The following is a 17258-nucleotide window of genomic DNA, read 5'->3' on the forward strand; positions in this document are numbered from 1 at the left end:
ACGCGGTCGTGCGGGCGTGCTGCCGTGCCAATTCCAAGACGGTGACTGCGGGGAAGCGATGTTGAGCGATGGAGCGGTGAAGGGCTCGCTGCCGTGCGGCAGGGCTCGGTGGGCTCGGGGAGGCGCCGGTGTGGGTGGCACCGGAGCATGGCGCGTTGGCGCACCGATCCGAGGAGGCGGCGGCGCAGGCAGCGCAACTATGGAGGTCGAGGCGTAGGGCAGGGCAGCGCGGGCTTGGGGAGTCGGCACGGGGCAAGACGGCGCAAGTGAAACTGGATCGTGCCATCGTGGGGCGGAATTAGAGCATCTCCAGTCGCGTCCCCCAAACCGTCCCCCAAACCGCGCCGGATCGAGTGTTTGGGAACGTGTTTTGTTCGTGCCGCGTTTGGGGACGTCGCTCCCCAGCCGCGTCCCCCAAACGCCGCCCCCAAACATTAAAAGTATTTTTTTGGCTAGAAAGAAACTATATTTAATAATATTCAAATCGGTTGAACATAAACAAATTATATATAAAACTTCGAAAAAATATAATTAAATACATATAAACTATCTACTTCTTCTTCTTCGCTGATGGCCCCGCCTCGTCGTCGTCATCGCGGTGGCGCTTCCTGCTCGTCACCTCTTCCGAAGAGGCGGTGCCGGCGCTCGACGCGTCGTCGTCGCCGGTGCTCGTCGGCTGCGCCTTGGCCTTGGCCTTGGCCTTGGCGGCCTTGGCCTTGGCCGCCTTCGCCTTCGCACGGGCCACCGCCGCCGCCTCGCTCTCTTCTTCCTCCTCCTCCCAGCCCAGCCATTCCTCCTCGCTGTCAACTGGCGGCGGGGAATCGTCGCCGTTGCTCGGCGTCCTGGCTTTGTCCCACCAATGGCGCCAGCCCGACGGGCTTTCCCTCGGCTGGAGGTGTCGGACGGGAGCCGGGAGATGTAGCTCATCGTCGCTGGAGGTGTCGGATGGAGGCTTGGATGAATGACGGCGTACGTACGGGTCTTATTGAGCGCGGATGAACGGCGGCGCAGAAGTCGAAGAGAGCAGCGGTTGCTCTTCCGAGGAGTCGGCGCTCCATTCCGGCGGGGTTGGCGCGTCGTCGACGCGGTTGCCAATGCGACGGTTCCGCTTCTCGTCAACCGCACCGTCGCTACGTATGTGGCGGTTGAGCGTCCGAGTCGCCGACGGGTCGGCCCCGCGCCTCCTCGCCTCTCATTTCGTTGTGTCCGGCGTGCCGGTGCGTCCCCTGTGGGACGGGGACGGGCTCGGGACGCCGGACACCGTATCGGGGCGCGCCAGACAAAAAAGGGCTTTGGGGCGCGCGGCTGGGAACGTTTTTTTGTCCGACGCGCCCCAAATCCCTTTGGGGGACGGTTTGGGGGACGCGACTGGAGATGCTCTTAGGCTGTTGTGGGAGGGTTTGGATCCCCTGGAGTTGGACTCAACTCCACCGGGTGGAGTTCTGCAAATCCTAGCCGTTGCATTCTCCCCAAGGCCCAGATTTAACCACGTCTGTATATTAGCATCGTTTTCCTCTTTTGAATAATGTCGTGAAGGTTCATGGCAGCATCACGATTTCTGTTGTCTCTCCTCCATCAGCCCGTGGATACAACCTTGTCAGCTCCGGCAGCCAGAAACCTGACCTCTCCAGCAAGTAGCTCCCGCACCACCTTCTACCCCAACTCGCGAGGAGCTCCTCCACCGAGTGTTGCAGCACCACAAGCTTACGGACTCAACCCGGCCAGTCGCCGCTGCACCAGGAGCTAGCCTAAAAACGTGAGCGCGCAGCGTCGCCGCCGCACCGAAAGCTCGCCCCACATAGCGATCTTGCATGCAGCTGCCATGGAGTCACCACCGAACCAGGTGCTCGTCCAAATCTCGAGGGTGCATCGTCGCCGCCGCACTGAGAGCTCGACCTACATAGTGAGCTTGCAACCACGGCCGCCTCACCATGAGCTAAAAACTTCCCTCCGAATTAAATAGATCACAGGTTATTATAGCTTGATTAAATCTGGGCCACAGAGCGTATACAAAAGCTGAGATTTTCCTAAATCCACGCGGTGGAGTTGAGTCCAACTCCAGGGGATCTGAACCCGTTGTGGGAAGAGGAGGTTGCGGGGTTGAATTAGCCTAGCGAGATATCAGGCGGCGTTTAAAGCTCAACACGTTTGCTACTCAACATTGAAGCGATCTTGACCATTAAATCGACTTGGTGGAACGGCTGAGATCTATTGGATCTCCAGGTCTGGCTCTTTTTATATTAGTGGAGATAAACATGCGATTGCATACCTGATAAAATATTTGCTAAATAGTAGTACGTTGTATTTTGGGCTACAAAAATATCACAATTTTTTTTCCCTCGTGAGCCAGAAACAAAATTTCCATTAACCTACTTGGGCAGAAAGATTGCTTGCCAACTCATATGCCTTAGGGTCCGTTTGGTTGCAGACCAAAAGAGGGATGGGATGTGATGGTTCTAATTTTGCATGCGGTTGGTTGTAAATTAGGAGGAATGGTACCATCCACCAAACAGAATATACCCCAAAGATGCTGAATCAAGTGATCCCTTCGAATTGGCTGGACCTCCTCATTCACGTTTTTCTAATTTGTGGACTGCTTCCTAATCTCTTTTTCTGGCACTAATCCTGAACACCCATCAGAGCTCACCGCCACCGCCTCATCGGAGGACACAACAGCCGCCCCATCGGAGTTAACCGTCGTTGCCCCATCGGATCTCACTGCGCCGCCGTCCCATCGGAGCTCAGTGCACCTCCTCATCTCCCAGAGCCGCCCCGTCGAGGCCGTCGGCGAGGCCATCCACCTCGCGTGTCGTGGCGGCGTGGGGAGGCTGCCGGTGAGGCCAGCCACCTCGCGCGTTGTGGCGGCGTGGGAGGGCCACCAGCAAGGCCAGCCACCTCGTGCGTCGTGGCGGCATGGGGATGCCGCCGGCGAGGCCCGCCACCTCGCGCATCGTCTGACCAAACGGACCCTTAGTCTATGCATGTAGCATCCTGATCTCGCCCAGTGCCTCGTCGAGTAGCCCTCTTTTCATTCGTAACCCTCCAACACTACATATGCATCGACATTTTAAAGAACACATCAGCAGGATTACTAATCAAATTTTCTTGGATAGTTAGTTTGTTTCTAATGTTCCAAAGGATCTAACGTTGAGCTGCAAAGGTAAACCAAACTAATCTATGTAGGAGCGACAAGCCGACAAGCCCTGTGCCCCTATTCCATTCACAATTAAGAGATCCCGCACTGCTGCCCAAACAAACCTAGCTAAAGGCCAGGTAAAGAAAATTTGGTTGCATTCTGTAGCTCCCGACAAAGTGAGAAAATGTTGTTGATATATGTACGCAAGTTTGTCAGTATCGAGATAATAGGTATTATCGTTTTCTTGTCAACAGTATCATATCGTAGAATTGTATCGTAGCATCACGATGTTATATGATTTTATTTTTTATTAAAATATATTAATATAGTAATGATATACCGCAAATAAATTTAATTTTAATTTTTAATTTGAATTTTGAGCATATTTTATGTCTTTTATAGAGTCTCATCGTGTAAATAATAATTTTATATAATATGAATATTGGCCGAGCCATTCAATGTATGATATAACTAACTACCAACCAGCAAAACAAAAGACTAGGTATGAGACTGCTTTCTTGCACATAGAGATTTCGTTTTAAACCCATCTGGCCCAAACTTTTGCCGTTGTATTCTTTAAATAATTAATTAGCCTTGAGACTACAAAAATAACTTTTACTCTTCAACTTGTCATTGCCATTGTGTCCATATACATTTTAGCATAGACCTAAGATCGTACAATATCGATTTTATAATGGGAGTTAGATAATATCAGATCAATATACCGTCATGATACGTATCGATTGGTCACAGTAGTATCGTAAAACCGTAAGATACTACGATACGTATCGGGATAGTGAAAACCATGTGTGTAGGTACTCCTATATTGTTTTGTCAGAATTTTTGAGAAAAAATATGAACATGCAATTCTCCTACGTCTCAGTCTCACAAAGGATTTTCCCCAGCACAAGCTTCATTTCCAGCAATCCCATGATCGTCTAGTAGGCTTTTGGCCTTGTAAGACCGGCCAAACCAGGCCGCGCTGGAACATTTTTACTTATTTCGAAGTGTGTCGGGCAGATTTCGCTTCAATGATTTAAAAGTAGATTCAACCGAACGGATGATGGGGAAGCAACTTTTAGTCCCACATCGGGGAGGCTAGCACGTTCATCTCATCTTAAAATGCAGCCAGAACGGGTGGGTTACGTGCGATGATTTAAATGTAGAGCACACCGGATCAACTTGTGCGTAATGCACAACGTAGCAACCCAAACTGGAAAAACGCTAAATTCCTCCCTAGATCCTGCAGCGCATGACATATACGCCTGGCAGTTTTCAACTTTTTTTTTTTGAGATTTTAATTCCCATCTTAACTTATCAATATATTTTGTATGATGGTAAATGGCAGGTCCGAACATGTCCATCAAAAAGGTGGCATTTCCAAACAAAAGTTTAAAGGTGCCGCCGTGCTACCCACTACGGGAAAAATAGGCCTTGCCGTGCGTCCTTTTTTTTTGCCGTGTGTTCCCGCACGGCAAAGATTTCTTTGCCGTGCGCACAGATAAAAACGCACGGCAAAGATCTTGGCCACGGGAAAGATAGACACGAGCGCACGGCAAAGATACGATTCACGGCAATGACGGAAGAGGCCGCACGGCAAAGAAATGTACACGGCAAAGGCCCAACACACCGCACGGCAAAGATTCGGTGCACGGTAAAGGCGTTAGGCATTGCCGTGTAATGTTGGCGCACGGCAAAGGAGCCTTTGCCTAGTGTTTTTAACAAACGCACGGCAAAGCAGCCTTTGCCTAGTGTAAGCGCACGGCAAAGATGTAAAAACTGGATTTCTTCTCATCTCAAAAGATGTAGCGTGGTATAGTTATCAACAAACAAACACTTAACCCAGTGGCAAGGTCGCATGCTTTCCCTACTATGCGTCCTAGGTTCGATTCCCGGATCGACCAACCAATTTGGGCCTTTTTTTAGATAAAACATGTTTGGCACACGGCAAAGAAGCGACCATTGCCGTGCGGCATCGCACGGCAAAGCCTTTGCCGTGCAACGTTGGCGAGTCACACGGCAAGGAAGCCTTTGCCGTTGATGGCATTGCCGTGCGATCTTTGCCGTGTGTTCCCGCACGGCAAAGCTTTTGCCGTGCATATAGTGCCCTTTGCCGTGCAAATAGTTGCACGGCAAAGACATATTTTCCCGTAGTGACCGTCAGGTACTAGGTGGAGGATGTCGGTCTTTGGTAGTATCAGTTGCAGTCTTGTGTCAACCCACTTATGGATGGACATTGAACTTGAAATCACTGCCTTAAACAAACAAACAAATTTAAAGGTGTAGCTAGTTTATGTTGATCTTTGGAAGTATCTTTTGCGAAATATATTTGGAAGTATCAATTACACCTTCATGTCAAGCCACTTATGGATGGACATTTAACTTGAAATCGCTGAAAAGTCCAATACACAACACCTCAAAAGAACTATACACAACACCACACATATGGCAAGGCCTAAAAGTAGCTTGGTTTGATAGATCTTGAAATCTCCCAGTGGAACAACTTTGGCACGCTGAGGCGCAAGGGTTTGTCCTCTTTGTTTTTCTAAACACTTGGGAGATATAGAATGAAGGCAGCGCTATGGTTTTTAGAAAAAAATATGTCCATGCCAACCGTCTCGACCATCAAGCAAAATTCTATTCTTTGGGGTATCGTGGGTGCGAAACATTTAAGATCCATTATGCACGAGAGTAATTGTTGTAATGTCCCCAAGCCGCTTGGCTATGTTGTACTCCAAAACTCTTTAATGAAATAAGCAAAGCTTTTGCCTTGTTAAAAAAATCTTCCTGGGAATAGGACTATAGTACTACTTTCAATAAAAAAACTAATATTTGAGATATGTTTGTCAAACTTTCTAAACATTGTCTAGCAATATTTATCTGAATATTTAAATTGGACACATGAAATGATATGTGTGTATATATGTATCATAAAGTGCTTTCATAATATTGTATTCCAAACGAGACATTGATCTCAAACATGTAAATATTGCACAATGTCAACAAACTTCTCAACCTATGACAAGAAATATATGTACAAGAGGACAAGAGATCATATGAAGTAAATTCTAGATACAAAGATCTAATTTCATTTTATGGTTTTTAGCCATTCCAATAGACTTGTTGCCTGGCCCTAGTGCGGCTGGTCGGATCATAACTATTTTCCCCCTCCCTTTCTCTCTCCACCCACATCCTTGAGAGTCTCCTGCTAAGAACTGGGCCAATCCCGAGCCTCTCTCGGTGGCGTATCCGGACATCGGTGGCGGGGGAGAGGTGGTAGAGTATCCACTTTGTATAGTAGTTCTAGGTTTCTGCTTGTGTTGTTTAGCGTTATGCCAGTGCTTAGGAGTACTGTGACGCGTCTCGACGGTTCTCCGTCCTCCATCAGAGCTCCAGCAGCCGAAGTCAAAGGTGGGGTAGAAGATCATCGCCGACATCTACTTAAATAAAGTCCATGCTATGGGCTGGAAGGATAATCATCTTATCCATATCAGCGTGGTGCCGGCGGGGATAGAGGGTGAGCTCAACCCTAGAGACGATCTAGATGGCGGTGGAGTACTACTGAAGTTGATGCATCTTGGAGAACAATCTAGGTGGCCCATGTTTGGTCGCCGACCCTGATGGCCATTTGGTGGCTAAAATCGACGTTGCCGTCAACCTCCAAGTGGAGGCCTTTCCTAGGGCTGGTGTCTTCCCGGTTCCAAGTGGTGAGAAGAAGGACACAACAGCGGTCCTCTTTGCTTTGACGGTGATGGAAGACTAGATTGCATTTACAGTTTAGGGCATTTTTTTGCAAAATATCAAAGTTGCTTTGTATTTTGTTTACTTATTAAGGCTCCCTTTGTAACTTGTAACCTCACCACAGACTATTAATGCAGCTTCCTGGCCTTTCATGGTTAAAAGAAAAGGTACAAAGATCTAGAAGGTGTTAAGCTTCATGCACTAGCCACTTCAACCAAAAGTCTGAACTGATGAAAGGGCTAGGCAATCTACTTATACACTTCAACACCTCCTCTCACGTGTGACGTGAAGACGAGAAGATAAGTCAATACGTGTAGAGAGGTAAAGAGGCAGCGGGAGGCCGGGCGCGGCAGGAGGTTGCGGGGAATTTAGAATAAATTGTGAAAGTCAGGATTTGAACTCGAGATCTGAGACTCTGATACCATGTTAAGCTTTATGCACTAGCCACTTAAACCAAAAATCTGAACTGATGGAAAGGGCTAGGCAATCTAGAGGGGCTCCGGTTCTCTTCGATGTTCGATGTGCCCTTTTTATTTTCTTCTTTTGAGCAGCTCCGATGTGTCTTTCGTTCGAAGTACAGGCGTAGGCTTGATCTCCTCTAGTGTCTCGGGCCTGTAGCCCCTTCTCATCACAACCCATTCGACAAGCACCAGTGGCCCACATGGCCCGTGAGGCCGTGACATATTTACCCATTTTGAATGGTGTTAGACAAATTTCAGGTTCAAACGGAGAAGCAACTTTTAGTCCCACATGTAGAAGGAGATGCAATGCTCGATGTATTGATCGGATGCATATGGCGGTACATATATAGGCCACGTCCTCGACTATACAAGGAAGGAGGCGGGCCCAATAGTAAATATAAGGATATGTATCGCTATACAATAACTACAGAGGATACACATCTGGATATACAAGATATGTATCTCAACACCCCCCGCAGTTGAAGCGTCGCCTGGTCGAACGCATAGACTGGACCGGAACTCCTCAAAAGATGCTGTAGGGAGACCCTTAGTCATGATATCCGCAAATTGTTGGGAGGTGGGCACATGAAGTACTCGAATGTGTCCAAGGGCCACCTGTTCCCGAACAAAGTGGATGTCCAGCTCAATGTCCTTGGTGCGGTGATGGTGAACCAGGTTGGCAGAGAGGTAAACGGCGGAGACATTGTCGCAGTAGACCACGGTGGCTTTAGCGACGGGACATGAGAGCTCAACGAGGAGTTGCCGCAGCCAGGAGACCTCAGCAACCGCGTTAGCAACAGCCCGGTACTCCGCTTCGGCGCTAGAGCGAGATACCGTGGGTTGTCGCTTAGACGACCAGGAGATGAGCGAAGGGCCGAAGTAGACGCAGTAGCCAGACGTGGAGCGACGCGTGTCGGGGCAGCCTGCCCAATCGGCGTCCGAGTAGGCGACGATGTCCGTGGCGGTGGAGGCGTGGAGAGAGAGACCGAAGTCCATGGTACCACGAATGTAGCGGAGGATCCGCTTGACCGCAGCCCAATGAGGATCCCGCGGAGCGTGCATGTGAAGGCACACTTGCTGAACAGCATACTGAAGCTCGGGGCGAGTCAAGGTGAGGTACTGCAGGGCACCGACGATGGAGCGGTAAGATGACGCGTCCGTGGCCAAGGAACCATCTGTGGCGGAGAGCTTGGCCTTCGTGTCGACAGGCGTGGCCGCGGGTTTGCAATTAAGCATACCGGCGCGGTCCAGGAGCTCATGGGCGTACTTGCGCTGATGAAGGAAGAAGCCGTCGGTGCGACGTACGACCTCGATGCCGAGGAAGTAGTGCAAAGGCCCCAAGTCCTTGAGGGCAAACTCAGCGCGAAGACGGTTGGTGAGCTGGCGTAGTAGGTCCGTGGAGCTGGCCGTTAAGATGATGTCGTCGACGTAGAGCAGCAGGTACGCGGTGGTGGCGCCGTTGTTGTACACGAACAGTGATGCATCGGAGCGGGTGGAGCGGAAGCCGAGTTGGTGAAGAAACGCTACGATGCGCTGGTACCAGGCGCGTGGGGCCTGCTTGAGCCCGTATAACGAGCGCGAGAGCAGGCACACATGGTCGGGGTGGGCGCTGTCGACGAACCCAGTGGGCTGCCGGCGGAAGACCTGCTCCTCGAGATGGCCGTGAAGAAAGGCGTTGGAGACGTCCATCTGATGCACGGGCCATGCGCGGGAGACTGCGAGCTGAAGAACGGTGCGGATCGTCCCGGGCTTGACAACCGGGGCGAAGGTGTCGGTGAAGTCGACGCCGGCGCGCTGCCGAAAACCGCGAACCACCCACCGCGCCTTGTGGCGGTCGAAGGTACCGTCCGGATGGAACTTGTGCTTGAAGACCCACTTCCCGGTGATGATGTTGGCGTGAGGGGGGCGGGGAACAAGCGTCCATGTCTGGTTCCGCTGCAGAGCATCGAACTCGTCATGCATGGCCGCAAACCACTGCGGGTCGCGGAGAGCAGCCCGGGCAGAGGCGGGCAGGGGCGACGGTAGGACTGGTGAAGGCGCGGAAGTCGACGCGGTGCTGACGTACTCGTCCGAGGGGTACCGTGTACTCGGGACGCGAATCCCCGCACGGGCGCGCGTGAGGGGGCCCGTCGCCGGTGGTGGAGGAGGCGGAGGCGGGGCCGGAGGCGAGGCATCGCCCGAGCTGGGGCTCGAGGGCGACGCGGTCGAGGACGCAGCGGTGCCCGAGGATGACACGGCGGTGCCCGAGGCAGTGCTCGAGGGCGACGCGGGCGGTGTCGGGGGCGAGGCGGTGGCGCCCGAGGCGGGGCTCGAGGGCGCCGCATGTGAGCCCGAGGCAGTGCTCGAGGGCGTCACGGGGGGTGTCGCAGCTGTAGTAGAGGGAGCGCGCGGGGGCGCTGCCGAGTCAGGGACCTCCACCAAGGTAGGGCCGCGACGCCGCGGACTGTCAGTCGCGGGAGGAGAAGGCCGCACCTGTTCCTGTGCAAAGGGAAAACAGTGCTCATCAAAGTAAACGTGCCGGGACGTGATGACGCGGTGAGAGACCGGATCATAGCAACGGTAGCCTTTGGTGTTAGCCGGGTAACCGAGAAATACACACGGAATGGAGCGAGGGGCGAGTTTATGGGGGGTGGTGGCAGCGGTACTAGGGAAACAGCGACAACCGAAAATACGGAGACCGTCGTATGAGGGGGGTGAGCCAAACAGGAGGTTATGTGGTGTGTAATTCCAGCGAGGGCGACACGGGCGTAGGTTGACTGGGAGGGTGGCGGTGGAGAGGGCGTCCGGCCAGAACTGGGGGGGCATGTGAGCGTGGAACAGGAGGGTACGGACACAGTCATTAAGGGTGCGTAGGACGCGCTCGGCGCGGCCATTCTGCTGGGAGGTGTATGGTCAAGTTAGGCGGAATATGGTGCCGTGGGTGGAGAGAAGGGTGCGGATGGTGGTGTTGTCGAACTCCTTGCCGTTGTCAGTTTGGAGGGCGAGGATGGGGCGGCCGAACTGCGTAGACACATAAGAATAAAAGGCAGTGAGTGTCGAGGCGACGTCAGATTTCTTACGAAGAGGAAAAGTCCAGACAAAGTGAGAAAAATTATCGAGAATAACGAGATAATAAAGAAAACCAGAATGACTCGGTATAGGGGACGTCCATACATCACTATGAAGTAATTGAAAGGGAAAAGATGCAACTGTGGATGAAGTACTAAAAGGAAGCCGAACATGTTTGCCTAGTCGGCAGGCATCACATGAGTGAGCCGCCAGTTTATTACATGAAAAAGAAAAGCCTCTCATTATTTGTCGGAGCGAGGTGGAGCTGGGATGGCCAAGACGAGCGTGCCAAAGATCGACGCCGGCAGAGAGCGCCCGAGGTGCAGCGTGAGTGGAGGGAGACGGCTGAACGGGGTACAGGTCGCCAGGACTCTCACAGCGGTGCAAAACCATCCGGGTACGGGCGTCCTTTACAGAAAAACCAAACTCGTCAAATTCCACGATGCTACGAGTTATCACGAGAAAGAGTTTTGACGGAAACTAAATTCTGAACAAGATGTGGTGAAACTAAGACATTATTAAGAGACAATTGTGTGGAATTAGAAGGAAATTGAGTGGAGTCAATATGAGAGATGGGAAGACCAGCACCGTTACCGACGATGATGCGAGAGGAAGTGGATGTTGGAGATGAAGTGGAAAGGTTACCCGGGTGAGCATCCATGTGTGCGGAGGCTCCGGTGTCCATGAACCAGTCGCCACCACCAGAGTAAGCGCCCGGCGAGGGGGCGTGTTGAAGGGCGGTGTACAGCGCGGGGTCCCAGTGGGCCGTCGGGGTCGGCGGCATCATGCCGCCGTAGACGGGAGCGTAGGGCATGACGGCGGGAGCCTGCGGTGGCGCGGTGATGAAGGCCTGATGCGTCGGCGGACGGGGGCCGACGGTGCCGGGGACGGGGGGCGCGGAACTGGCATGGTGTAGGCGTGCACGACCCCCGTCCAGGGGTTGTGTCCGCCCGCCCACGACAGAGTGGGGTGTGAGTACCCGGGGCGCGGACCGACGATGCCAGGGCCGTCGTTGTTGCCACCGCCACGGCCACCACCACGGCCACGGCCACGGCCACGGCCACGGCCGCGGCCACCGCCCCCTCCTCCTTGATGTTGTTGCGGCTGAGGCGCAGGGTGTGGAGGAGCGGGGGTGGGCGCCGGTGGAGCTCCTCCACCATGAGGAAGAACGTTGTTGCCGCTGGCCCATAGAGCGGTGTGAACCGCCCGGGTGCGCACACCCTTCAGCCGGCGTTCCTCCAGCCGGAGGTAGTCGACCGCCCGCTCGAACGTAGGGTTGGTCATGAGGGTGAGGTTGCAGGCGGCATTGCCGAGGTCCTCGTTGAGGCCGGCGGTGAGGGTGGAGAGGAGGAGCTCGTCGCCAATCCGGAACCCAAGGTCCTGGAGCTCGTCGGAGATTGCCTTGAGGCGCAGGCAGTAGGCGTCCAAGGTTTGATCGCCCTGGGGTGTGCCGAAGAATTCATGCTGCAAAAAGACAACACGTTGGAGCTTGTTATTTGTGAAGAGGCCATTGATCTTTCCCCACACCGTGCGGGCATCATCGCCTTCCCGAACGACGGTCTTGAAGATGTCCGGCGAGACGGTGAGGAAGAGCCAGCGGATGATGGTGGCATCGATGGCCAGCCAGTCGGTGTCGCAGGCGAGGAGGTCGGTGGTGCCGTCGATGTGATCGCGCAGGTTTTACTCGCGGAAGAGGAGGTAGAAGTACGTCTTCCAGGCGAGGTAGTTGGCGGCGGTGGTGGACAGCTTGACGGGGACATGGTCGGTGATGGCGACGGCGCGGAGCTGGCCGGGGTCGGGGATGGAGGAGTCGGTGAAGGGGTTGGAGCTAGGGGTTGACATAATGGGGAAGGAGAGGCAGCGCTGCTAGGGTTTAGGGGTTGGGGGGGTGCGGAGCACGGGGAGGAGAGGCGGCACGCGGCTAGGGTTTAGGATCTAGGAGGTGTCTGATACCATGTAGAAGGAGATGCAATGCTCGATGTATTGATCGGATGCATATGGCGGTACATATATAGACCACGTCCTCGACTATACAAGGAAGGAGGCGGACCCAATAGTAAATACAAGGATATGTATCGCTATACAATAACTACAGAGGATACACATCCGGATATACAAGATATGTATCTCAACACCACATAAGGGGAGCCTAACACGTTCATCACATCTTGAAATGCAGCCTCGACGAATAGGTGGCGTGCAATGACTTCAAAATAAAGCACACCCGATCAACTTGTGCGTAATGCACAAAGTAGCAACCCTAACTGGAAAATGTGGAATTCCTCCTAGATCCTGCAGCGTATGACACGTACGCCTGGTAACTAAACCTTTTTTTAGCAGGGGAGATAGAGTATGCAGTTTATTTATGATGGTAAATCCGTAAATGGCAGGTCTGAACATTTCCATCTTTGTTTTTGATGGTAAATGGCAGTTCTGAACATGTCCATCGGGAAGGAGCAACTGTAACATACTGACACGATCGGTGACACACTGACACCAACCAAATCTTTAGCAGCTTCTGCATGCATACATACTCATGTTAGGTACAGGATTATGTTTTTCTTCGCCATTATCTTTCTAGCCGTTATTACCTTTCGTACGGACCAATGCCAACACCATATATATGAAAAATTATTACAAAAGAACCCTCACAGAAACCAAAAGATCAAAGGAGAAGCTCTCCTTTTCCTACTTAATCGATTCAGGTCCTCACTGGGTGAACAGCACAGTTCCCATCTACAGCCTAGCAACGAAAACCAAACAGATCATAGGAGCTGCGTGTTTTTCTTGCCAGGCCACGGCTTCTGTGTAGTGATAGCTTTTTCAGGACCCAGTGACCTGCTGCCGGTTAAATGGATTGCTATTTAACGTTTGCTGGCCGGTTACTCTGGCTGACAAGGTGGTGAAGCCAGACGACCAACTCCAGTATGTAAGCCTCCGTCCTTGTCTTGTCAGCATGGTAGAGCGTCTCGATCACGTCCGGTCGACCTGGTCCTCTTCCAACACGCTCAGTCCTGAATGATGCGGTAATATAAGCAAGAGGAATATCATGGGTAACATACTTATTTTTCATTAAAAGTATGTTTAGAAAATTTGGCAAACTTCGCTGCTTACCCTGATTTTGCCCATTCACTAAACCTCAAGAAGCCTCGGGCACTGAGGTTCCACCCAAACAAGCAAGAAAACAGACATCAGAAACAACTATAATCAATGAAAGTGAAAGTTTTAAAACATTGGTTTGATGTACACTACCAGGTGGTATTGATGGCCATTGGAACAAGCCATTTCAGAGTTTTCTCCATCATTGACCTTATTTGGTCAATAGTGAGCTGCAGTAGAAATCTAGGATTTAGAATTTGAGATTTATGTTGATGTGGTTCTCTCTCTGTCTCTCTAGATGTATTACCTCCCGAGGTATTGACGAAGTTCTTAATCTATTTGGTAGAGCCAACCTGACCCTTGGTGGCAACCCTTGGTAGAGGGCATCTCTTGAATTTGCAGGTACATACCCTGATCGAGAAACCTTAAACAAGCAAACAAAATTTTAAATGTGCTGCGGTGCTGCCCTCACATAGTAGCTAGTGGATATTGGTATTTGGAAGTGTCAATTGCAGTTTTCTGTCCACCCACTGATCTTTGGCAGATTCTCCTTCTTTTCGGTGAAAAATCGACAAGTTTAATACTCCCTCCATTCCTAAAAAAGCTGCTCAACTTTGTCTAGATACGGATGTATATAGACACATTTTAGTTATAGATAAGTCTGAATCTAGAAAAAGTTGAGCAGTTTTTTTCTGGAACGGAGGGAATACTAGAAATCACTGAGAAGCCTGCCACAGTCAAACTTTCTATACACTAGCTATTGATATCTTTCTAACTATTTAAACTGCACACGCAGAATGATGTTTGCAAACATGTCTCAGAAAGTGCTTTCACAATATGCAATTTCACTAGGTTTAAAAATAATCTTACAATAGAAATGCTCAAAGTTGTGCTATGAGGACGGGTCATGTCGCTCACTTATCACTGAAATTGATATACTAAGATCCCAAAAGCAAGCAAATACACCAGAATCTTGAGATAACTTCTAAAAAAGAACTGAAGGAACTTACAATGCCATAGATCTGTATGATAGTGTTTGCATAGTGCAATGCAAGTCCCGCAGGTCCTAGTCTTAGAGAGTCCACTGTTGATTCAGAACTCAGTTCACCTACATCTAAAAATATAAGACAAGGATCAGTAGGCAAAAAAGTGTGACAGATTCTAAGTTTCTAACACAAAAGAACAATGGAAGTACCAGAAGTTCCAAATGAGATATTGATCTCAGCATGTAAATACTGCACAATGTCAACAAGCTTCTCAACAACCTATACCAGGAAATGTATGTTATTAGAAAATATAGGATAGACCAACATATCAGATGAAGTAAATTCTATAGCAGAATTTGCTCACATCCTCCAATGTCTTTGACCACAAAGATCTTTTCTTCAAGCTCTTCACGTAACCTCTTTGGGTCTTCAACTCCAGTCTCAGAACTTGAACATTTTCTCCTGCAAAGTTATCTGACCATTGTAAAAACTATAAACAATAAAGCTGCATTGCCATGACACTCAGATGGATTTTGATTTAGATTATGTCAGTGATAAGATTAAATAAAATGCCCAAGCTTTGAGAGTCCACGTATATTCTTTTTTAGGCATTAGACAAAGAAAAGGTGACAAAAATATATTCCCACTTTCAAAAGAATTTTGTTATTATAGTAGAATAAACACAATACCTTTTTCAACCTTATTTGAAGTTTCATTTCCCTTCTGTTGACAACGGTAATCTTGCTCAAATCTATCTAAGGCATGTAGCTCGTGATACAAATCCTGAAAAAGGGGTCAAAACTATCAGAATCGGATGACATGAATCTATTGCTCAGATGATATCATCAGCGTAGAGCACAATGCTTACAGTTGTACGCTGAACAAGAGTCATCAACTTTTGCATCTCTACTGTGGCTGTTTCTTTCAGCTGCTTCTGTGAAACGTTTTCGGATTCTAGTCTGGCCAGCAAGGGGGAAAATATCATTCAAGTCTAACCTGTATAATTCTACTCTTGCCTGTCAAAGCAGGAAGTTTCTTACTTGACAAAATAGCGGTCCAGATTATGCCATTGCGCATTTTTGCACCGGTTGCCAAACCTGACAATCTCTTGTGAAAATATTCTCAGCTCTTCCCTGGAAACATTAGCCAGAGTTCACAAAACATTCATCAGTCAGAGTAACCAGAAAGTCGCATTGGCCACTAAGGACAAACACCCTGTCTACCTTTTGTCGCTAGCTACAATCCGCATCAACTCGCCCATGTCACTTGAAATCAAATTCTGCACGCCTTCAGAAGGAAGCACCACTTGTTTGAAGTATGTAACAGAGTCTTCGGAGAGAGATTGCATAACGCTCGCACCTTTCAGTACTGTGTTAGCAACCTCAAAAGCTAGAATTGATATCTGGGTCCCTTTGGTCGCTCTAGAAGTAAAACCACCATCTGGAGTCAAGGTTGTCATCAGGCAGCCTAGTGTGTCGAGAATCTCCACTGCTCTCCCATACCCGGCTGCGCCAAGCCCTGAACCCGTTCTATTAACCTGCCATGGAAGGTGAAGGATTTCATGAGATATAGTACGTTTGGATAATGTCGTTAAGCTAAATAGGATAGAAGATAGGCCCAAGTTGTTCTCTTGAATTCGGAAAGTAAGTTGCACAGTTCAATCATAGTTTTTGAAGCTTCTAGCTCTAATCATTTATGAATATAGCAAAAGATATGCAATTATTGTGGGATACATCAAAGTCGGCTAAAAAACAACCGTGCCAAAGGAAAATGTAGTTTAAGAAAAACAGTATAGAAGATAGGCACAAGTTGATCTCCTGCATTCGAAGAGTTGCTCAGTTTCAGAGTTCAAATCAGAGGTGGAGTTAGAAAAATCTTTTTATTGGGTTCACTGCTTGTAATACCAGATTCAAAGTAAGAGGTAAATATGAAGTGATTGTGAAGAGATTAATCTAGTTTCATTGGGTTCATGTGAACCCCTAAAAAAATGGTTAAATGCTGGCTCCGCCACTGGTTCAAACAAAGTTTTTGAAGCCTCTAGCTCTAGTCATCTATGAACATAGCAAAAGATATGCAATTACTGTTTGAGTCGGCTAAAAACAACCATGGCACAGGAAAATGTATTTCCTTGTTATCTACCACTTGCCTTGATTGTTCCATTATTCCCAAATCTGTCTTTCCTCGACTCAGACGCCGCCATTTTCCCAGACACGGTTGTCTCTCCTGACGTTGATTCGTGCCGCATACTGCTCCCCGGAAAAAGGAAACTGTCATCCTTGGAGGATAGCATAAAGGATTGGTTCCCAAACTCCAAATCATCCATCGTAGCCTCCCCAGTCCCCAACACCGTGGATCTTATGCCTGTGCGCAAGGTTTACCGTGTCAGGTAATTCGCTGGTACCATGCCCTGAATCATCATCGCTGGGCAACACAGACAGACTTTCTTGATTTCAGCACTGCAAACAACAGAAGATCACCGTGAGCAGACAATTTTTACTAGCTAGCCTAAGCCTCCTCCTTACATCAGAACCCGCAAACTACTGAAACGGCAGAGAAGAGGTGGTAGACATACTGTTGCAGCCGTTGCAGTCCATCCACGAGAAGCCCGCGCCGGCAACCGCGAGAACGGTACGGAACCAGTATACTCTGCCCGTTCACGGAATAAACCGTGAAAAATCTCCCGACTCGGCGGCGCGCGCGAAGTGCTCGACGGAATGCGCGAGTCAACGAGAGCGGGAGAGGAGGCACGCTCCAGCAAGAAACCCAACCAAAGATAGCTACTAGCAA

The 17258-nt window shown here is 49.9% G+C and overlaps 1 protein-coding gene across 1 annotated transcript; it reads right to left on the reverse strand.

Moving 5' to 3' along the window:
* Positions 1-12869: 12869 nt before the first annotated feature.
* LOC124671991 (protein PSK SIMULATOR 1-like) lies at positions 12870-16671 on the reverse strand. Its single transcript, XM_047208300.1, has 12 exons — positions 16618-16671; positions 15695-16008; positions 15512-15604; positions 15340-15430; positions 15161-15254; positions 14836-14933; positions 14681-14750; positions 14496-14599; positions 13793-13909; positions 13639-13715; positions 13501-13542; positions 12870-13400 (listed from the first exon to the last, which is right to left on the reverse strand). Exons 1-12 carry the CDS (start codon positions 16669-16671, stop codon positions 13247-13249), a joined length of 1308 nt encoding a protein of 435 aa, XP_047064256.1. The 3' UTR covers positions 12870-13246.
* Positions 16672-17258: the final 587 nt, after the last annotated feature.

The sequence above is a fragment of the Lolium rigidum genome, chromosome 7 (assembly GCF_022539505.1).
Source record: "Lolium rigidum isolate FL_2022 chromosome 7, APGP_CSIRO_Lrig_0.1, whole genome shotgun sequence".
Lineage (NCBI taxonomy): Eukaryota > Viridiplantae > Streptophyta > Magnoliopsida > Poales > Poaceae > Lolium > Lolium rigidum.